This window comes from Coregonus clupeaformis, chromosome 12, assembly GCF_020615455.1.
Source record: "Coregonus clupeaformis isolate EN_2021a chromosome 12, ASM2061545v1, whole genome shotgun sequence".
Classification (NCBI taxonomy): domain Eukaryota; kingdom Metazoa; phylum Chordata; class Actinopteri; order Salmoniformes; family Salmonidae; genus Coregonus; species Coregonus clupeaformis.
The window spans coordinates 20078845-20102954 of record NC_059203.1 but is presented as its reverse complement, the minus strand read 5'-3'; the positions used below and the strand labels follow the sequence as shown (position 1 = coordinate 20102954).

Below are 24110 nucleotides of genomic sequence, written 5' to 3'. Positions count from 1 at the left end.
CTGAGATACACTGCTACTGCTACTTCTAACAAGCATCAATTACAGGTGTTGATTATAGGAACAATTCAGAATAAAAGCTAGATTCCACATTTAGATAGCACAGGCTGACAACCATTTTGTAGGAATGAATCATAATAAAAACTAGATTTGACAATTAGATCTATTCAGGATATAAGTAGAACCGATATTAAAATTGTATCTCTGGCCTCAACACTGATCAGGCTGACAAACATTGGCATTAGCAATTGTTCTGACAAATCCAGCACAACCAATGTAGTGTGTTACTACCCCAAGGTGAACCAATGTAGTCTGTTACTACCCCAAGGTGAACCAATGTAGTCTGTTACTACCCCAAGGTGAACCAATGTAGTCTGTTACTACCAAGGTGAACCAATGTAGTCTGTTACTACCCCAAGGTGAACCAATGTAGTCTGTTACTACCCCAAGGTGAACCAATGTAGTGTGTTACTACCCCAAGGTGAACCAATGTAGTCTGTTACTACCCCAAGGTGAACCAATGTAGTGTGTTACTACCCCAAGGTGAACCAATGTAGTCTGTTACTACCCCAAGGTGAACCAATGTAGTCTGTTACTACCCCAAGGTGAACCAATGTAGTCTGTTACTACCAAGGTGAACCAATGTAGTCTGTTACTACCCCAAGGTGAACCAATGTAGTCTGTTACTACCCCAAGGTGAACCAATGTAGTCTGTTACTACCCCAAGGTGAACCAATGTAGTCTGTTACTACCAAGGTGAACCAATGTAGTCTGTTACTACCCCAAGGTGAACCAATGTAGTCTGTTACTAGCCCAAGGTGAACCAATGTAGTCTGTTACTACCAAGGTGAACCAATGTAGTCTGTTACTACCCCAAGGTGAACCAATGTAGTCTGTTACTACCCCAAGGTGAACCAATGTAGTGTGTTACTACCCCAAGGTGAACCAATGTAGTCTGTTACTACCCCAAGGTGAACCAATGTAGTCTGTTACTACCCCAAGGTGAACCAATGTAGTGTGTTACTACCCCAAGGTGAACCAATGTAGTCTGTTACTACCCCAAGGTGAATACTTTCACAAGCCACTGTGAATCTACTGAACCATAGCAGTGTGACGACACGTTTTTCACATTTTTGTTTGTGACTCTGAGTCATGGTTCCCTATAGCGTCAGTGACATAGAGGATAACTCAGCACTTGGCAGGTCGAAATGTTCCTCCATTTTATCTTTTTCTAGGGGCCTCTCTGCCTCAAGGGCAGGAATTAATTTAAGTTTAGGCAAGAAATGTGATTGGTTAAGTTTATAGTTAGTGGTTTGGGGTGGGATTCGAACCAGCAACGTTGTGTATGGCAACCCGCCCCACAAGTTGAGCTTTTTTGGAAAACTCCACTGAGCCAGGACTTGGCTGATGCATGTGTACCAGTTGTAATTTTACAGGTATCATGTGTGTATGTGTATGTGTAAATGAGAGAGAGAGAGAGAGAGAGAGAGAGAGAGAGAGAGAGAGAGAGAGAGAGAGAGAGAGAGAGAGAGAGAGAGAGAGAGAGAGAGAGAGAGAGAGAGAGAGAGAGAGAGAGAGAGAGAGAGAGAGAGAGAGAGAGAGAGAGAGAGAGAGAGAGAGAGAGAGAGAGAGAGAGAGAGAGAGAGAGAGAAGCTTTGACTAAGTACAGACTCAATTAGCATAGCCTTGCAATTGAGAAAGGCTGCCGTAGGCAGACCTGGCTCTCAAGAGAAGATAGGCTATGTGCACACTTCCCACAAGATGAGGTGGAAACTGAGCTGCACTTCCTAACCTCCTGCCAAATGTATGACCATATTAGAGACACATATTCCCCACAAAGAATTCGAAAACAAACCCAATTTTGATAAACTCCAATATCTATTCGGTGAAATACCACAATGTGCCATCACAGCAGCAAGATTTGTGAAGAACAAACACCATTGTAAATACAACCCACATTTATGTTGATGTTGATTTATTTTCCCTTTTGTACTTTAACTATTTGCACATCATTATATTATTTATTATCATATAGACATAATATGACATTTGAAATGTCTTTATTATTTTGGAACTTTTGTGAGTGTAATGTTTACTGTTACTTTTTTAATATTTTTATTTTTTTCACTTTTGTTTATTATCTATTTAACTTGCTTTGGCAATGTAAACATATGTTTCCCATGCCAATATTGCCCCTTAAATTGAAATTGAAATTGAAATTGCGAGAGAGAGGCTCCTACCAGGCATGTGCACCATGCGGCAGTTACAGTTCTCCACCAGGTAGCGTGTCTCACAGTCGATACGGCAGGCCGTGAGGCTATAGGAGCTGAAGAAGTCAGAGTCCATGGGAGTGGACTTGCAATCCCCCCATGGAGGAGGCAGGTACGTCAGCTACAGAAGAGAGAAAGAGAGAGAGAGAGAGAGAGAGAGAGAGAGAGAGAGAGAGAGAGAGAGAGAGAGAGAGAGAGAGAGAGAGAGAGAGAGAGAGAGAGAGAGAGAGAGAGAGAGAGAGAGAGAGAGAGAGAGAGAGAGAGAGAGAGAGAGAGAGAGGTCAGAAGAAGTCTGAGTCAATGGGGGAGAAAGGAACGTTAGCTATAGAGGAGAGACAGAGAGATGTAAGGACATACAGTGCATTCGGAAAGAATTCAGACCCCTTGAACTTTTCCACATTCTGTTATGTTACAGCCTTATTCTAAAATTGATTAAATACACATTTTTCCTCATCAATCTACACACAATACCCCATAATGACAAAGCGAAAACAGGTTTTTAGAAATGTTTGCTAATTTATTAAAAATAAAAAACAGAAATACCTTATTTACATAAGTATTCAGACCCTTTGCTATAAGACTTGAAATTGAGCTCAGGTGCATCCTGTTTCCATTGAACATCCTTGAGATGTTTCTACAACTTGATTGGACTCCACCTGTGGTAAATTCAATTGATTGGACATGATTTGGAAAGGCACACACCTGTCTATATAAGGTCCCACAGTTGACAGTGCATGTCAGAGCAAAAACCAAGCCATGAGGTCAAAGGAATTATCCGTAGAGCTCCAAGACAGGATTGTGTTGAGGCACAGATCCGGGGAAGGGTACCAAAACATTTCTGCAGCATTGAAGGTCCCCAAGAACACAGTGGCCTCCATCATTCTTAAATGGAAGAAGTTTGGAACCACAAAGACTCTTCCTAGAGCTGGCCGCCCGGTCAAACTGAGCAATCGGGGGAGAAGGGCCTTGGTCATGGAGGTGACCAAGAACCCGATGGTCACTCTGACAGAGGTCCAGAGTTCCTCTGTGGCGATGGGAGAAGCTTCCAGAAGGACAAACATCTCTGCAGTACTCCACCAATCAGGCCTTTATGGTAGAGTGGCCAGACGGAAGACACTCCTAAGTAAAAGGCACATGAGAGCCCACTTGGAGTTTGCCAAAAATCACCTAAAGGACTCTCAGACCATGAGAAACAAGATTCTGTGGTCTGATGAAACCAAGATTAAACTCTTTGGCCTGAATGCCAAGCGTCACGTCTGGAGGAAACCTGGCACCATGCCTACGGTGAAGCATGGTCGTGGCAGCATCATGCTGTTGGGATGTTTTTCAGCGGCAGGGACTGGGAGACTAGTCAGGATTGAGGGAAAGATGAACGGAGCAAAGAACAGGACCTCAGACTGGGGCAAAGGTTCACCTTCCAACAGGACCACGACCCTAAGCACACAGCCAAGACAACACAGGAGTGGCTTCGGGACAAGTCTCTGAATGTCCTTGAGTGGCCCAGCTAGAGAGCCCAGACTTGAACCCGATCGAACATCTCTGGAGAGACCTGAAAAGAGCTGTGCAGTGACACTCCCTATCCAACCTGACAGAGCTTGAAACGATCTGCAGAGAAGAATGGGAGAAACTCCCCAAATACAGGTGTGCCAAGCTTGTAGCATCATACCAAAGAAGATTTGAGGCCGTAATCGCTGCCAAAGGTGCTTCAACAAAGTACTGAGTAAAGGGTTTGAATACTTACGTAAATGTGATATCAGTTTTCTTTATTTTTTATAAATGTGCAAACATTTATAAAAAATGTTTGCACATGGTTCAAAGAGGGGATTACTGAGTGTACCAACACACGTTAACTAAACACATAGACCCTTATACCACATGGTTCAAAGAGAGGATTACTGAGTGTACCAACACGTTAACTAAACACATAGACCCTTATACCACATGGTTCACAGAGGGGATTACTGAGTGTACCAACACATGTTCACACACATTCTGTCCCATCTCCCCCCAAAATCGAATTACAAAATAATGATTTCTCTATTTGCTGTTTCAGATGGGAGGATTCACAGTTGTGCGAAGGCAGAAGAAAATAGAATGAAATTAAACAGTGCTGGTCACAATGGGCTGAGCAGCACACGGTGTTCCAAATGGCACCCTATTCCCAATATAGTGCACTACTTTTGACCAGGGCCCATAGGGTGTAGGGAAAGGGGTGCCATTTGGGACGCATCTCTAGCTTTCTCTGGGTTTGTCCAACTCATCATCTGTTTCATACCTGTCTGAAGAACCAGCCGTCTTGCAACTGTCTGTGAAAAGCTTTTGGCTTTATTAACAGTAACCACCAACTCAGAAAAAAATAGAGAAACAAATCGTTGTGTTGTTTCGTTTTCAACCGGAGTTCCTCTAATTGAAGGTTACTGGCTAATTTGCTGAGGCTGAAGTGAGTATGAATGTTTTACAGGCTTTAGCCTACATGTCTGTGTGTGTGAGTAAGTGGGAGAGAGAGAGAGAGCGTGAGGAAAGACAGAGAAAGAACAAAGAGTTGAGGAGAGCTCTGAAATATTCTCTTTCATAAATGGTAGAGAACATTCCGGATTCTCTTCATTAGAAGTAGATTAGGGGAGAGAGGGGTAAGTTTAGCTGAAGGGGTAAGTTGAGCCAGCATTGTTTCTAGGAAACCATACACAAAATTAATAATTTGACCAAATATTTAGGAAGAGGTGATCATTTCATGGAGTCTGAGAAGAAGAATCCACATGGACAAAGCAAGTTAGGTCCAAAAAACGGACTTTCACCAAAGTCAAATGAATTTATTGTGTTAGAGGATTCATGATGCTTGTATCTAAATCAAAGTAGATACTTTTAAGTTTGGGTCTCTCTCTATACGTTTCAATATGAGGTCCTAAATCTAGCATGAAAGTGCACCCTTGTAGCTGTGTGGGCTAATATAGTCAAAATGTTTGCCTTGGAATAAATTGAGCCAATGGCCATGGGGTAAGTTGAGCCAATGGTTGAGCCAATGGCAAGTTGAGCAAATTGAAGTGGGATATGAGGGGATATGAGGTAATAACAGGGCCTGGCCTTAGGTGTTAAACCTGTGTTAAAATATGCATATAATGATTAAAGGACAAAAAGCGGTTGTGATCGTGTTGAATTGTGTTTTATGGAAATAAAGATAGTCATGGTTTTAAAAAGGTAGTGGTAATATTTCATTCAGTACAGAAATCTGTAGGCGGCTTAACTTACCCTGTCCCGTGGCTCAGCTTACCCCATACCCGGGGTAAGTTGTGCCAAGAGACCACATTTTGTGGACAAGCTATGTTTTCAAAACGATAATGTTTACATGAATTCTGATTATTTCCAGTGATACACAACATCCTGAAATATATGTAGATATCAAAAGAATACTATATTTCCCTTGACGGAGTGATGCTGAATATAAAAAATGCCCAATGTACCCCACTCTCCCCTAAGTGTGAGTAAAATTAAAGGCCCAGTGCAGTCAACAATGTGATTTTCCTGCGTTTTACAGTGCATTCGGAAAGTATTCAGACCCCTTGACATTTTCCACATTTTGTTACGTTACAACTTTATTCTAAAATGGATTAAATCATTTTTTCTCATCAATCTACACACAATACCCCATAATGACAAAGCAAAAACAGGTTTTTAGAATTTCTTTCAAATGAAAAAACAAAACAAAACTGATATATCACATTTACATAAAGTACCAGTCAAAAGTTTGGACACACCTACTCATGGCTATTTGAAGAATCGCAAATATAAAATATATTTTGATTATATATTTTGATTTGTTTATCACTTTTTTGGTTACTACATGATTCCATATGTGTTATTTCATAGTTTTGATGTCTTCACTATTATTCTACAATGTAGAAAACAGTAAAAATAAAGAAAAACCCTTGAATGAGTAGGTGTTCTAAAACTTTTGACCAGTATTGTATGTGCGTATTCACGCATACGCACACACACGCTAGCACACACACTTTGTACACACACATTCATTGTAATATTGTTGTATGGCGGTATTTTGTGTTGTAGATATGTAGTGGTGCAATGATGTTATATGGTGTACCGTTTTTTGTTGTGTATGATGTGCCTTAATGTGTTTGGACCCCAGGAATCCATAATAAATGGATCCATAATAAACCCCAGGAAGAGTAGCTGCTGCCTTGGCAGGAACTAATGGGGATCCATAATGAATACTATATTTAGTGACCCAGAGAGAGTACAGTGAGGGAAAAAAGTATTTGATCCCCTGCTGATTTTGTACGTTTGCCCACTGACAAAGAAATGATCCGTCTATAATTTTAATGGTAGGTTTATTTGAACAGTGAGAGACAGAATAACAACAAAAATATATATTGTTTGTGTTCCTGATAGGCTTGTGGTGTTAGCCCTTAGGACCTTCACGGTTACGTTGCTTTTGTTGTTTTGTCAAGTGTTTATTTGTTCTAATAAACATGTACGCATACCACGCTGCACCTTGGTCTGACCCGTCTCTCAACGACCGTGACAATCAGAAAGATTTCTGGCTCCCAAGTGTCTTTTATACAGGTAACGAGCTGAGATTAGGAGCACACTCTTAAAGGGAGTGCTCCTAATCTCAGCTTGTTACCTGTATAAAAGACACCTGTCCACAGAAGCAATCAATCAATCAGATTCCAAACTCTCCACCATGGCCAAGACCAAAGAGCTCTCCAAAGATGTCAGGGACAAGATTGTAGACCTACACAAGGCTGGAATGGGCTACAAGACCATTGCCAAGCAGCTTTATGAGAAGGTGACAACAGTTGGTGCGATTATTCGCAAATGGAAGAAACACAAAATAACTGTCAATCTCCCTCGGCCTGAGGCTCCATGCAAGATCTCACCTCGTGGAGTTTCAATGATCATGAGAACGGTGAGGAATCAGCCCAGAATTACACGGGAGGATCTTGTCAATGATCTCAAGGCAGCTGGGACCATAGTCACCAAGAAAACAATTGGTAACACACTACGCCGTGAAGGACTGAAATCCTGCAGCACCCACAAGGTCCCCCTGCCCAAGAAAGCACATATACATGCCCGTCTGAAGTTTGCCAATGAACATCTGAATGATTCAGAGGAGAACTGGGTGAAAGTGTTGTGGTCAGATGAGACCAAAATGGAGCTCTTTGGCATCAACTCAACTCGCCGTGTTTGGAGGAGGAGGAATGCTGCCTATGACCCCAAGAACACCATCCCCACCGTCAAACATGGAGGTGGAAACATTATGCTTTTGGGGGTGTTTTTCTGCTAAGGGGACAGGACAACTTCACCGCATCAAAGGGACGATGGACGGGGCCATGTACCGTCAAATCTTGGGTGAGAACCTCCTTCCCTCAGCCAGGGCATTGAAAATGGGTCGTAATTGGGTATTCCAGCATGACAATGACCCAAAACACACGGCCAAGGCAACAAAGGAGTGGCTCAAGAAGAAGCACATTTAAATTTAAAATAAAATAAAATGGAGTGGCCTAGCCAGTCTCCAGACCTTAATCCCATAGAAAATCTGTGGAGGGAGCTGAAGGTTCGAGTTGCCAAAAGTCAGCCTCGAAACCTTAATGACTTGGAGAAGATCTGCAAAGAGGAGTGGGACAAAATCCCTGGATTTTGTTGTTGTTATTCTGTCTCTCACTGTTCAATTAAACCTACCATTAAAATTATAGACTGATCATTTCTTTGTCAGTGGGCAAACGTACAAAATCAGCATGGGATCAAATACTTTTTTCCCTCACTGTATAAGTTCACACTCGGTCTGATTTGATATACATGATGAGAGGGTAGGGATGGATGGGTGCCAGGGGTTGGAACCGAAACAGAACGATCTACATTTTATTTTTTACAGCCCCACAAAAAACACAACAAAGCGCTTATACAAAGCCCTCTGTCACGCAGAAACTTCTTCCAGTCAGTGTCTGCATGCCAGTTGAAAACCTTTGCCAGTGTGTCGGTTACCTGCCCATTCCCCCTCCAAAGCATAGGCTACAGATGTTACAGGAATTATTCAAAAGATAGGGAGAGAGATTTTTAATTAGAGAAGAAAGGATTAACTTTTTCAATGCTAGTTAAGGATACAATTTTATTTATTCCAACTTTTTGGGATCCCCATTAGTCGCCGCCAATAGCGACAGCTAGACATACTGGGGTCTAACACATAACGAAATATACATTACAGATAAACAATTTACATACATTTAAAAACATTTACATATATTGTGTGTGTGTGTGTGTGGTGTGTGTTTGTGTGTGTGTGTGTGTGTGTGCATCACATACAGTGCCTTCCGAAAGTATTCACACACCTTGATTATACCACTTATTTATAAAACTTATTTAGTGGGATTAAAATTGATTTAATTGTAATTTTTTGTCAATGATCTACACAAAATACTCTAATGTCAAAGTGTAAGAACAATTCTAACATTTGTAAAGAATGTATGAAAAATAAAACACTAAAATATCTTGATTAGATAAGTATTGCATACCGCTCCAACAGATCCACAGATGATGCAATCTCTATTGCACTCCACACTGCCCTTTCCCACCTGGACAAGAGGAACACCTACGTGAGAATGCTGTTCATTGACTACAGCTCAGCATTCAACACCATAGTGCCCTCAAAGCTCATCACTAAGCTAAGGACGCTGGGACTAAACACCTCCCTCTGCAACTGGATCCTGGACTTCCTGACGGGCCGCCCCCAGGTGGTAAGGGTAGGTAACAACACATCTGCCACACTGATCCTCAACACTGGGGCCCCTCAGCGGTGCGTGCTCAGTCCCCTCCTGTACTCCCTGTTCACCCATGACTGCATGGCCAGGCACGACTCCAACACCATCATTAAGTTTGCCGACGACACAACAGTGGTAGGCCTGATCACCGACAACGATGAGACAGCCTATAGGGAGGAGGTCAGAGACCTGGCCGTGTGGTGCCAGGATAACAACCTCTCCCTCAACGTGACCAAGACAAAGGAGATGATTGTGGACTACAGGAAAAAAAGAGGACTGAGCACGCCCCCCATTCTCATCGACGGGGCTGTAGTGGAACAGGTTGAGAGCTTCAAGTTCCTTGGTGTCCACATCACCAACGAACTATCATGGTCCAAACACACCAAGACAGTCGTGAAGAGGGCACGACAAAGCCTATTCCCCCTCAGGAGACTGAAAAGATTCGGCATGGGTCCTCAGATCCTAAAAAAATGCTACAGCTGCACCATCGAGAGCATCCTGACTGGTTGCATCACCGCCTGGTATGGCAACTGCTTGGCCTCTGACCGCAAGGCACTACAGAGGGTAGTGCGTACGGCCCAGTACATCACTGGGGCCAAGCTTCCTGCCATCCAGGACCTCTATACCAGGCGGTGTCAGAGGAAGGCCCTCAAAATTGTCAAAGACTCCAGCCACCCTAGTCATAGACTGTTCTCTCTGCTACCGCACGGCAAGCGGTACCGGAGTGCCAAGTCTAGGTCCAAAGACTTCTCAACAGCTTCTACCCCCAAGCCATAAGACTCCTGAACAGCTAATCATGGCTACCCGGACTATTTGCACTGCCCACCCCATCTTTTTACGCTGCTGCTACTCTGTTAATTATTTATGCATAGTCACTTTAACTCTACCCACATGTACATATTACTTCAACTACCTCAACTAGCCGGTGCCCCCGCACATTGACTCTGCACCGGTACCCCCCTGTATATATAGCCTCCCTACTGTCATTTTATTTTACTTCTGCTCTTTTTTTCTCAACACTTTTTTGTTGTTGTTTTATTTTACTTTTTTATAAAAAATAAATGCACTGTTGGTTAAGGGCTGTAAGTAAGCATTTCACTGTAATGTCTGCACATGTTGAATTCGGCGCATGTGGCCAATACAATTTGATTTGATTTGATTTGATATTCAACCCCCTGAGTCAATACATGTTATAATCACCTTTGGCAGCGATTACAGCTGTGAGTCTTTCTGGGTAAGTCTCTAAGAGCTTTGCACACCTGGATTGGACAATATGTCCACTTTTTGGATTATTATTATTCTTCAATCTCTGATTGGTCGGTTGGTTGGTTGGTTGGTTGGTCGGTTGGTCGGTTGTTGATCATTGCTAGACAGCCATTTTCAAGTCTTGCCATAGATTCTCAAGCAAATTTAAGTCAAAACTGTAACTAGGCCACTCAGGAACATTCAATGTCGTCTTGGTAAGCAACTCCAGTGTAGATTTGGCCTTGTGTTTAAGGCTATTGTCCTGCTGAAAGGTGAATTCGTCTCCCAGTGTCTGTTGGAAAGTAGACTGAACCAGGTTTTCCTCTAGGATTTTGCCTGTGCTTAGCTCTATTCCGCTTCTTTTTATCCTAAAAAACACCCTTGCCAAGGACAAGCATACCCATAACATGATGCAGCCACCACCATGCTTGAAAATATGAAAAGTGGTACTCAGTGATGTGCTGTGTTGGATTTTCCCCAAACATAACGCTTTGAATTCAGGACATAAAGTAAATCTATTTGCCACATTTTTTGCAGTTTTACTATAGTGCCTTAATGCATGTTTTGTAATATTTGTATTCTGTACAGGCTTCCTTCTTATCACTCGGAACGGAACAATTTTTTTTGGGATAATAATCATTAAGTTTCCAACCCCATATCATGTGGAATTATTCAGTGGTGGGTTCTCTTCTCTCGCAGAGAGAGAAAGAGGCCATGGGAGCACTGATTGAAAAAGTGTGGATTTCCACCGAGCCACTGATGAGATTCCCGTAAATGTAACATGCATTAGGAGAAGGAGAGGAGAGTGGAGTGGTCAGAGTTCAAGGTGAAACTGACTGACTGGGTTTCAGAATTACCTCGTCCTGCTTTCAACAAGAACATGGCCTTCGGAAATAAATATAACGGTGCACGCCGGTTGAGTAGCTGAAAACACACATACGTATTTCAGCCACCTTAAAGGTGGCAGGATGATATCATCATGAATCATGAACAACCTCCCACTTACCGACATCAACAATAACCCAGACAATCATTATTTGTTTTGACCAATGTTGTGCCCTCCCTCCCTGTAGCAAGCCCACATTGGGAAGAGCCAATAATGGCAGTCTTAATTGATTGATTAATTGATTGACTGACACCCTACCCGTTGTTCCTGACAAGATACGAAGGTCTGGAAGCCTGGTGCCACTCCAAAGCCCAGCTGGTCAATGAAGGGTGGCTCGTCCTGGGTGTGGATCTGGACCTTGATGCCCGCCTCGAACGACGTCTCATCTGGAGAGAGGTAGGGAAAGACAGGAAACATCCCAGAAACTGATGTCAGAAACAACAGCATGTTCAGTGTAAAATGAAGCACCAGGTATTAGTCAGTCTGATTTCATTCAACTGGAAAGTGAAAAAAAAACGGAAAATCTGATCACAATTAGAAATCAGAAGAACAGATGAATGTCATAATGATTTAAACTTTATCATTAATGTTCCTACTGCAATGGAGTAGCCTACCCCCTAGCCTATCCCCTAACATCATCTAGAATAAAAGCACCTCCTCCAGCTACCCACTGCACTGAGGTTAGGAAACACTGTCACAACCGATAAATCTACGATAATCGCGAATTTCAATAAGCATTTTGCTACGGCTGGCCATGCTTTCCACCTGGCTACCCCTACTCCGGCCACCAGCTCTGCACCCTCTGCTGCAACTTGCCCATGCCGTATTTGAAAGCCAAGTTAACAAACAGATCACCGACCACTTCGAATCCCACCGTACCTTCTCCACTATGCAATCTGGTTTCCGAGCTGGTCATGGGTGCACCTCAGCCACACTCAAGGTCCTAAACTATATAATAACCGCGATTGATAAAAGACCGTACTGTGCAGCCGTCTTCATCGACCTGGCCAAGGCTTTTGACTCTGTCAATCACCGCATTCTTATTGGCAGACTAAATAGCCTTGGTTTCTCAACTGACTGCCTCGCCTGGTTCACCAACTACTTTTCAGATAGAGTTCAATGTGTCAAATCGGAGGGCCCGTTGTCTGGACCTCTGGCAGTCTCTATGGGGGTGCCACAGGGTTCAATTCTCGGGCCGACTCTATTCTCTGTGTATATCAATGATGTCGTTCTTGCTGCTGGTGACTCTCAGATCCACCTCTACGCAGACGACACCATTTTGTATACATCTGGCCCTTCATTGGACACTGTGTTAACAAACCTCCAAACGAGCTTCAGTGCCATACAACACTCCTTCCGTGGCCTCCAACTGCTCTTAAACGCTAGTAAAACTAAATGCATGCTCTTCAATCGAACGCTGCTTGCACCCACCCGCCCGACTAGAATCACTACAAATACCTAGGTGTCTGGTTAGACCGTAAACTCTCCTTCCAGACTCACATTAAGCATCTCCAATCCAAAGTTAAATCTAGAATCGGCTTCCTGTTTCGCAACAAAGCCTCCTTCACTCATGCTGCTAAACATGCCCTCGTAAAACTGACTATCCTATCGATCCTTGACTTCGGCGATGTCATTTACAAAATAGCCTCCAACACTCTACTCAGCAAATTGGATGTAGTCTATCACAGTGCCATCCGTTTTGTCACCAAAGCCCCATATACTACCCACCATTGTGACCTGTACACTCTCGTTGGCTGGCCGTCACTACATATTCGTTGCCAAACCCACTGCCTCCAGGTCATCTATAAATCACTTCTAGGCAAATCCCCGCCTTATCTTAGCTCATTGGTCACCATAGCAACACCCACCCGTAGTATGCACTCCAGCAGGTATATCTCACTGGTCATCCCCAAAGCCAACACCTCCTTTGGCCGCCATTCCTTCCGGTTCTCTGCTGCAAATGACTGGAACGAACTACAAAAATCTCTGAAGCTCGAGACACTTATCTCCCTCATTAACTTTAAGCATCAGTTGTCAGAGCAGCTTACCGATCACTGTACCTGTACACAGCCCATCTATAATTAGCCCATCCAACTACCTCATCCCCATATTGTTATTTACATTGTTATTTATTTTGCTCATTTGCACCCCAGTATCTCTATTTGCACATCATCTTCTGCACATCTATCACTCCAGTGTTAATACTAAATTGTAATTATTTTGCACTATGGCCTATTTATTGCCTTACCTCCATAACTTACTACATTTGCACACACTGTATATAGATTTTCTATTTTCTATTGTGTTATTGACTGTACGTTTTTGTTTATTCCATATGTAACTCTGTGTTGTTGTTGTTTTTATCACACTGCTTTGCTTTATCTTGGCCAGGTCGCAGTTGTAAATGAGAACTTGTTCTCAACTGGCTTACCTGGTTAAATAAAGGTGAAATAAAATAAATAAAAAATTGCCCCATCCCCTATCTATATCCTACCCCCATGCCATAGCCCCATCCCCTATCTATATCCTACCCCCATGCCATAGCCCCATCCCCTATCTATATCCTACCCCCATGCCATAGCCCCATCCCCTATCTATATCCTACCCCCATGCCATAGCCCCATCCCCTATCTATATCCTACCCCCATGCCATAGCCCCATCCCCTATCTATATCCTACCCCCATGCCATAGCCCCATCCCCTATCTATATCCTACCCCCATGCCATAGCCCCATCCCCTATCTATATCCTACCCCCATGCCATAGCCCCATCCCCTATCTATATCCTACCCCCCATGCCATAGCCCCATCCCCTATCTATATCCTACCCCCATGCCATAGCCCCATCCCCTATCTATATCCTACCCCCATGCCATAGCCCCATCCCCTATCTATATCCTACCCCCATGCCATAGCCCCATCCCCTATCTATATCCTACCCCCATGCCATAGCCCCATCCCCTATCTATATCCTACCCCCATGCCATAGCCCCATCCCCTATCCATATCCTACCCCCATGCCATAGCCCCATCCCCTATCTATATCCTACCCCCATGCCATAGCCCCATCCCCTATCTATATCCTACCCCCATGCCATAGCCCCATCCCCTAGACACATTCCCTACCCCCATGCCATAGCCCCATCCCCTATCTATATCCTACCCCCATGCCATAGCCCCATCCCCTATCTATATCCTACCCCCATGCCATAGCCCCATCCCCTATCTATATCCTACCCCCATGCCATAGCCCCATCCCCTAGCCCCATCCCCTAGCCACATTCCCTACCCCCATGCCATAGCCCCATCTCCTAGCCCCATCCCACTGGTTATAATGTTTTTAGATCTGATTGAGTTGGCAGAGGAGGGGGTGTCCTCATATACATAAAGAGCAACTTAAATGTTTCTGTATCCATTACCACCTCTGTCCCTAAGCAATTTGAATGTCTAGTCCTATATGTGGGCCTTGGTCATAATGTCCATTTGACACTAGTGGGACTTTATCGCCCTCCCTTATGTGCTCTTAACAAATTGTCTGACCTGCTGTCTAACTATACTAAATCCTAATCATTAATATGGTGATCTTAATCTGGATTGGCTGATGCCAGTATCTGATTGGCTGAAAGATATTTGCACTGAGCTAAATCTAACTCAGCTGATAACTAAACCAACTCGAGCCCGGACTTGAACCCGATCAAACATCTCTGGAGAGACCTGAAAATAGCTGTGCAGTGACTGTCCCCATCCAACCTGACAGAGCTTGAGAGGATCTGCAGAGAAGAATGGGAGAAACTCCCCAAATGCAGGTGTGCCAAGCTTGTAGCGTCACACCCAAGAACACTCGAGGCTGTAATCGCTGCCAAAGGTGCTTCAACAAAGTACTGAGTAAAGGGTCTGAATACTTATGTAAATGTGATATTTCAGATAGGGCATGGATAGGGGATGGCTAGGGGATGATAAGGGATGGCTAGGGGATGGCTAGGGGATGGCTAGGGGATAGATAGGGATGGATGGGGCTAGGGGATGGGGCTAGGGGATGATAAGGTGGCTAGGGGATAGATAGGGATGGATGGGGCTAGGGGATGGGGCTAGGGATGGGGCTAGGGGATGGGGCTAGGGGATGGGGCTAGGGGATGGGGCTAGGGATGGGGCTAGGGATGGGGCTAGGGGATGGCTAGGGGATAGATAGGGATGGATGGGGCTAGGGGATGGGGCTAGGGATGGGGCTAGGGGGTGGGGCTAGGGATGGGGCTAGGGATGGGGCTAGGGGATGGGGCTAGGGGATGGGGCTAGGGATGGGGCTAGGGGATGGCTAGGGATAGATAGGGATGGATGGGGCTAGGGGATGGGGCTAGGGGATGGGGCTAGGGGATGGGGCTAGGGGGTGGGGCTAGGGGATGGGGCTAGGGGATGTTTATAAAATGTTTTGTTCTTTATTTACAGTGTTCGGAAAGTATTCAGACCCCTTGACTTTTTCCACATTTTGTTACGTTACAGCCTTATTCTAAAATTGATTAAATAGTTATTTTTTCCTCTTCAATACCCTATAATGACAAAGCAAAAACGTTTTTTTTTAAATGTTTCCTTTTTTTTTTTTTTACACTGAAATATCACATTTACATAAGTATTCAGACCCTTTACTCAGTACTTTGTTGAAGCACCTTAAAGACTTAAGTGATTACAGACTTACAGTGGGGGAAAAAAGTATTTAGTCAGCCACCAATTGTGCAAGTTCTCCCACTTAAAAAGATGAGAGAGTCCTGTAATTTTCATCATAGGTACACGTCAACTATGACAGACAAATTGAGATTTTTTTTTCCAGAAAATCACATTGTAGGATTTTTTATGAATTTATTTGCAAATTATGGTGGAAAATAAGTATTTGGTCACCTACAAACAAGCGAGATTTCTGGCTCTCACAGACCTGTAACTTCTTCTTTAAGAGGCTCCTCTGTCCTCCACTTGTTACCTGTATTAATGGCACCTGTTTGAACTTGTTATCAGCATAAAAGACACCTGTCCACAACCTCAAACAGTCACACTCCAAACTCCACTATGGCCAAGACCAAAGAGCTGTCAAAGGACACCAGAAACAAAATTGTAGACCTGCACCAGGCTGGGAAGACTGAATCTGCAATAGGTAAGCAGCTTGGTTTGAAGAAATCAACTGTGGGAGCAATTATTAGGAAATGGAAGACATACAAGACCACTGATAATCTCCCTCGATCTGGGGCTCCACGCAAGATCTCACCCTGTGGGGTCAAAATGATCACAAGAACGGTGAGCAAAAATCCCAGAACCACACGGGGGGGACCTAGTGAATGACCTGCAGAGAGCTGGGACCAAAGTAACAAAGCCTACCATCAGTAACACACTACGCCGCCAGGGACTCAAATCCTGCAGTGCCAGACGTGTCCCCCTGCTTAAGCCAGTACATGTCCAGGCCCGTCTGAAGTTTGCTAGAGTGCATTTGGATGATCCAGAAGAGGATTGGGAGAATGTCATATGGCCAGATGAAACCAAAATATAACTTTTTGGTAAAAACTCAACTCGTCGTGTTTGGAGGACAAAGAATGCTGAGTTGCATCCAAAGAACACCATACCTACTGTGAAGCATGGGGGTGGAAACATCATGCTTTGGGGCTGTTTTTTCTGCAAAGGGACCAGGACGACTGATCCGTGTAAAGGAAAGAATGAATGGGGCCATGTATCGTGAGATTTTGAGTGAAAACCTCCTTCCATCAGCAAGGGCATTGAAGATGAAACGTGGCTGGGTCTTTCAGCATGACAATGATCCCAAACACACCGCCCGGTTAACGAAGGAGTGGCTTCGTAGAAGCATTTCAAGGTCCTGGAGTGGCCTAGCCAGTCTCCAGATCTCAACCCCATAGAAAATCTTTGGAGGGAGTTGAAAGTCCGTGTTGCCCAGTGACAGCCCCAAAACATCACTGCTCTAGAGGAGATCTGCATGGAGGAATGGGCCAAAATACCAGCAACAGTGTGTGAAAACCTTGTGAAGACTTACAGAAAACGTTTTACCTGTGTCATTGCCAACAAAGGGTATATAACAAAGTATTGAGAAACTTTTGTTATTGACCAAATACTTATTTTCCACCATAATTTGCAAATAAATTCATTAAAAATCCTACAATGTGATTTTCTGGAGAAAAAAAATCTAATTTTGTCTGTCATAGTTGACGTGTACCTATGATGAAAATTACAGGCCTCTCTGATCTTTTTAAGTGGGAGAACTTGCACAATTGGTGGCTGACTAAATACTTTTTTTCCCCACTGTAAGTCTTCTTGGGTATAACGCTACAAGCTTGGCACACCTGTATTTGGGGAGTTTCTCCCATTCTTCTCTGCAGATCCTCTCCAAGCTCAGTCAGGTTGGATGGTGAGTGTCACTGCACAGCTATTTTCAGGTTTCTCCAGAGATGTTCGATCGGGTTTAAGTCCGGGCTCTGGCTGGGCCACTCAAGGACATTCAGAGACTTGTCCCGAAGCCACTCCTGCGCTGTCTTGGCTGTGTGCTTAGGGTCGTTGTCCTGTTGGAAGGTGAACCTTCGCCCCAGTCTGAGATCCTGAGCGCTTTGGAGCAGGTTTTCATCAAGGATCTCTCTGTTCTTTGCTCCGTTCATCTTTCCCTCAGTCCTGACTAGTCTCCCAGTCCCTGGCGCTGAAAAACATCCCCAAAGCATGATGCTGCCACCATGCTTCACCGTAGGGATGGTGCCAGGTTTCCTCCAGATGTGATGCTTGGCATTCAGGCCAAAGAGTTCAATCTTGGTTTCATCAGACCAGAGAATCTGGTTTCTCATGGTCTGAGAGTCCTTTAGGTGCCTTTCGGCAAACTCCAAGCGGGCTGTCATGTGCCTTTTACTGAGGAGTGGCTTCCGTCTGGCCACTCTACCATAAAGGCCTGATTGGTGGAGTGCTGCAGAGATGGTTGTCCTTCTGGAAGGTTCTCCCATCTCCACAGAGGAACTCTAGAGCTCTGTCAGAGTGACCATCGGGTTCTTGGTCACCTCCCTGACCAAGGCCCTTCTCCCCCGATTGCTCAGTTTGGTCGTGCGGCCAGCTCTAGGAAGAGTCTTGGTGGTTCCAAACTTCTTCCATTTAAGAATGATGGAGGGCACTGTGTTCTTGGGGACCTTCAATGCTGCAGAAATGTTTTGGTACCCTTCCCCAGATCTGTGCCTCGACACAATCCTGTCTCAGAGCTCTACGACAATTCCTTCGACCTTATGGCTTGGTTTTTGTTCTGAAATGCACTGTCAACTGTGGGACCTTATATAGACAGGTGTGTGCCTTTCCAAATCATGTCCAATCAATTGAATTTACCCGAGGTGGACACCAATGAAGTTGTAGAAACATTTCAAGGATGATCAATGGAAACAGGATGCGCCTGAGCTCAATTTCGAGTCTCATAGCAAAGGGTCTGAATACTTATGTAAATAAGGTATTTCTGTTTTTTATTCTTAATACATTTGCAAAAACTTCTAAAAAATTGTTTTCGCTTTGTCATTATGGGGTATTGTGTGTAGATCGATGAGGATTTTTTTTATTTTTAATCCATTTTAGAATAAGGCCATAACTTAAAAAATGTGGAAAAAGGGAAGGGGTCTGAATACTTTCCGAATGCACTGTATAGGTTTTAACATGAGCAGATGGGGGGCTGTGATAGTGAGACCATGCACCGCCTAGGAGGGACACACACACACGCACGCGCGCGCGCGTACACACACACACTCGCTTTTCAATAACAGCACAAGGGACATGACCGGAATGCAGTGTGAGAACTCTGATAAAGAAGAGAGCATCAGATATATACTCCCGAGTGGCGCATCGCAGTGCTAGCTGTGCCACTAGAGATCCTGGTTCGAATCCAGGCTCTGTCGTAGCCGGCCACAACCGGGAGACCCATTGGGCGGCGCACAATTGGCCCAGCGTTGTCCAGGGTAGGGGAGGGAATGGCCGGCAGGGATGTAGCTCAGTTGGTAGAGCATGGCGTTTGCAACACCAGGGTTGTGGGTTCGATTCCCACAGGGGGCCAGTATGAAAAAATAAAAAAATAATGTGTGCACTCTGGATAAGAGCATCTGCTAAACAAAAAACAAAACAAAAACAAAAAATATATATTACCAGTAAGTCACTGCTCTTCTTGAGAAGGGATACGGAGATACGGAAAGGATACTCCTTTCACTGCTATCTGTCACCATTACATTGTTAAAAATTGCATATTTGGCCTCAAAATTGGAATACGAATGAAGAATTGACGAAGAAATGCAATTCGCTACTGTATGTGTGTTCAATTCCACTTATTCACTCTGGAAACTTTTGGAGCCTTTGACTTCAAGCTACAATATGGGATTTGTTTTTCAGCCCCGCCACTTGTTTTGATATACAGTTGGGTAAATATCAAACATTGAAATGACTATTGAACAGATTCCCAGATCGCAGATTGTCCCTTTGAGGAAGAGTGAAAGGTCTTTCCACACAGACAGTAGGTCTACATACTGTGGCAAAGAGAAGCCCTGTATTGATTTTCATCTGACTACCGCCATATTCTTTCATTTGATTCATGCAGAAACTAAGCATTCCTGACAAGAGATACAATTATATGACAATAAAGAAGCATTTGATAAATCGACCCCAATCCGTCTTGATCTACAAGAGTCGATAATGTACCGTTTTCACTGCAACTGTGGTCCAACTGTGTCGAGTATGAATTTCCAGATAGAGCTAGATTCATAGTTGGTGAAGAGGAACATATGTTTACTGTGAAGCTTCTGATCTCTCTCCAAGGATATTATTTGTCTTCTGGAAATATCAAAGAGTTTGTTTTTTGAGCGCTTGTTTTTATTTTAAAACAGATTCATTAAGTTGATCCGAAACTGAGAGTTTGGAAATCAATTCCACACGGACTAGCTTGCATGTCTGTCTGTCTGTCTGTCTTCCTTTCCTTTGCAAGTAGCTAATGTTTGTTCTCTGACTCTTTTGAAGTGGTTTCATGTTTACAAACACTATGTGGTAGTGTACCAGTCAAAAGCTTTAGAACACATTTTACATTTTTCGTCATTTAGCAGACGCTCTTATCCAGAGCGACTTACATTATTTTTTTATTTTTTTTCATACCCCCTGTGGGAATCGAACCCACAACCCTGGCGTTGCAAACGCCATGCTCTATCAACTGAGCTACATCCCTGCCGGCCATTCCCTCCCCTACCCTGGGCCAATTGGGCGCCGCCCCATGGGTCTCCCGGTCACGGCCGGCTACGACAGAGCCTGGATTCGAACCAGGATCTCTAGTGGCACAGCTAGCACTGCAATGCAGTGCCTTAGACCACTGCGCCACTCAGGAGACACCTACTCATTCAAGGGTTTTTCTTTATTTGTACTATTTTCTACATTGTAGAATAATAGTGAAGACATCAAAACTATGAAATAACACTTATGGAATCATGTAGTAACCAAAAAAGTGTTAAACAAATGAAGGTCAGTCAATACGGAACATTTCAAGAACTTTGAAAGTTTCTTCAAGTGCAGTCGCAAAAACCATCAAGCGCTATGATGAAACTGGCTCTCATGAGGACCGCCACAGGAATGGAAGACCCAGAGTTACCTCTGCTGCAGAGGTTAAGTTCATTAGAGTTACCAGCCTCAGAAATTGCAACCCAAATAAATGCTTCACAGAGTTCAAGTAACAGACACATCTCAACATCAACTGTTCAGAGGGGACTGTGTGAATCAGGCCTTCATGGTCGAATTGCTGCAAAGAAACCACTAATAAAGGACACCAATAAGAAGAAAAGACTTGCTTGGGCCAAGAAACACAAGCAATGGACATTAGACCGGTGGAAATTTGTCCTTTGGTCTGGAGTCCAAATTTGAGATTTTTGGTTCCAACCGCAGTGTCTTTGTGAGACGCGGTGTGGGTGAACGGATGATCTCTGCATGTGTATTTCCCACCGTAAAGCATGGAGGAGGAGGTGTTATGGTGTGGAGGTGCTTTGCTGGTGACACTGTCTGTGATGTATTTAGAATTTAAGGCACACTTAACCAGCATGGCTACCACAGCATTCTGCAGCGATACGCCATCCCATCTGGTTTGGGCTTAGTGGGACTATCATTTGTTTTTCAACAGGACTCCAGGCTGTGCAAAGGCTATTTTACCAAGAAGGAGAGTGATGGAGTGCTGCATCAGATGACCTGGCCCCCACAATCCCCCGACCTCAACCAAATTGAGTCGGACCGCAGAGTGAAGGAAAAGCAGCTAACAATTGCTCAGCATATGTGGGAACTCCTTCAAGACTGTTGGAAAAGCATTCCAGGTGAAGCTGGTTGAGAGAATGCCAAGAGTGTGCAAAGCTGTCATCAAGGCAAAGGGTGGCTATTTGAAGAATCTGAAATATAAAATATATATTGATTTGTTTAACACTTTTTTGGTTACTACATGATTCCATATGTGTTATTTCATAGTTTTGATGTCTTCACTATTATTCTAAAACGTAGAAAATAGTAAAAATAAAGAAAAACCCTTGAATGAGTAGATGTTCTAAAACTTTTGACCGGTAGTGTACTTGAGTACTTGACTTGAATAAATAACTTTTTAGTTCAAGGTTTGTTGTGGTATGACGACAGATACTTTCCTGACTCCAAAATGGACTACTAGCCCCTCTTCCTCCTTACGCCATCCTGAAGATCTGTGAGGATTGGATGATTGACCCTCCATTCCTCCCTCCCTCCCCTTCCTCCCTACCTTCATCCCTCATCCCTTCATCCTTCTCTCCCTCCCTCCACCCCTCCACCCCTCCATCCTGGCAGGTATTCGTACTGCTGTATATCCAGCATAATTTCCAGACCGTTCCCCCTACCTCCCTCCCTCCCTCCCTCCATGCCTCTCCCCAGACTGGCAGGTATTCATCCTGTTGGATATACAACATCAGCTCCAGACCATTCCCCCTCCCTCCCTCCCTCCCTCCCTCCCTCCCTCCCCCTCCCCCCTCTTCACCTGTTTCTCCCCAGACTGGCAGGTATTCGTCTTGTTGAATATCAAGCATCAGCTCCAGTCCGTTTCCCATCCCTCCCTTCATGGTCACCAGCAGCGGGCGGTTATCTTGGCCAGAGTTGAACGTGTAGCATTTCCCATAACGGGTGAAGATCTGAAACAACAAGAACAAGACAAAGGGGTGTCAATGAGTGGCAGCAATATAATGGCAACCAATTCCCAATAAAGGGCACTACTTTTGACCAGAGTCACAAGGTACCCTATTCCCTATGTAGTAGGGATGGAAATTGCCAGGGACCTCACGATACGATATTATCACGTTACTTAGGTGCCGATACAATATGTATTGCGATTCTCACGATTCTATATGTATTGCGACTCGATACTGCGATTTTATTTGCGATTTGATGTTCCAAACATATTGCTCACTATATGTCTGCTGCAGAGGAGACAAGAGAGAGCCATGAGAAAACAGAACATTCGTTTTGATCAGTCAAAGAAATTAAAGTGCTGAAAACGTGTTGGCTTACTATTTAAAAAAAAGAAGATGGAGAACAAGCTATAGGATGAAAAATACCATCGTCTTTGGCATAGGTACAGCTGACTAGCTTATTTTGTTTTTTACTCATCGATACTTGGGAGTCAAATATCGATAAAATATTGTCCAAAAATAATATTGCGATATGTAACTGTTTCAGGTTTGTTCCCCCAGCACTACTCTATAGAACACTGTGTAGGTTATAGTGGTGTACTAAGGAATAGCCTGCATGCCATTTGGGATTTGTCCAATAAAATGTTGTGCTGTTCAGCCCACTGAACCCTTGGGGTCTAATACATGAGTCTCTGTGTAGAGAGTAAACTTGATCTACCAGAGAAACAGCGACTTCACAACAACACAGGGGGTAGACAACTACACCAAACTGTGGCAACAGCATCTCTGCTAAGATTATTGCTCCAACTCTTTGATCCCAACACACAGAGAGACTCATCCTAAATGTGGTATCATAAAGACCTTTTAGTTGCTGGAAGAGACCACACACACACGTTGAAATCAATGTTTCACGAGACCGAGCCCAGAGGTCTGCTTGTGTAGCATCATTAGCTGATTCAGGGACAATGTTACAGTTGGCCAGCCAACAGTGGATCAACAGTAGCTGTAACAGTAGAAGCAACACAACCTGGTGGGTAGGCCGCCTCAGACATGACGGGTAGTGAACCAATGGAGGTGTAATCACATTAAAGACATCAGGAAATGGAAAAGGCAGGGCCAGGCTCCAACATCGAATATTCCTCTAACTGTGTCAAGGAACCTGATTTAAGTGTGCGTCCCAAATGGTATCCTATACCCTACATAGTACTATCTAAGGAACATGGTGCCATCTGGGACACATCCCAAGGCTCTCAGAAAGCTAAAAGCATCAGAGTAGGTAATGGTAGAACTATTTATTTATCTGTCGTAATGTAAACAACGTTGTGTCTTATGGATGCCACCTTATAGCGGCATAACAAGGTTGAGATAAATATCCATGTTTTGCTTTGTATTGATTCTTGTTGGAGTCAACAACAGGGGGGGGGGGGGTCTGCTGTATTTCAATAAAGGACACATCAAGACCAGAAGATACACGATGCTCAAGGGCGGACTGATTACTTGAAGGGCGATGGAAAACTGATTCTTTGTAAAACCTCCAATGCGAGTATTTGTGGCAAAAGTGAATGATTTTGCTGCAGCCTTTCTGAAAATCTGAACTGTCACGTGCCAAAGAAAAAACCCACTTTACACAGCGGCCTAAGATATTGGCACTGACACCCCTCAAGAGATGCACGTATCAACATTTAATGAAATGCCCCCTGCAATATGTCACCCATAGTAATATGAGATTTGACCTTTATAAAGAAGTGTGACTGGGGCTGGCAGAATAAAGTGTGAA

At 44.0% G+C, this 24110-nt stretch overlaps 1 protein-coding gene across 3 annotated transcripts in view; it reads right to left on the bottom strand.

Annotated features, from left to right (window-relative positions):
• Window positions 1-24110, bottom strand: part of LOC121577950 (acid-sensing ion channel 1) — a 355668-nt gene that overhangs the window by 18641 nt on the left and 312917 nt on the right. For all 3 annotated transcript variants that reach the window (XM_041891942.2, XM_041891940.2, XM_041891941.2), the window contains 3 exons: window positions 22186-22336; window positions 11430-11557; window positions 2238-2388 (listed from right to left, as the gene is read on the bottom strand). In XM_041891942.2, the coding sequence (XP_041747876.2) occupies window positions 2238-2388; window positions 11430-11557; window positions 22186-22336 (430 nt within the window). The remainder of the gene's footprint in view (window positions 1-2237; window positions 2389-11429; window positions 11558-22185; window positions 22337-24110) is intronic.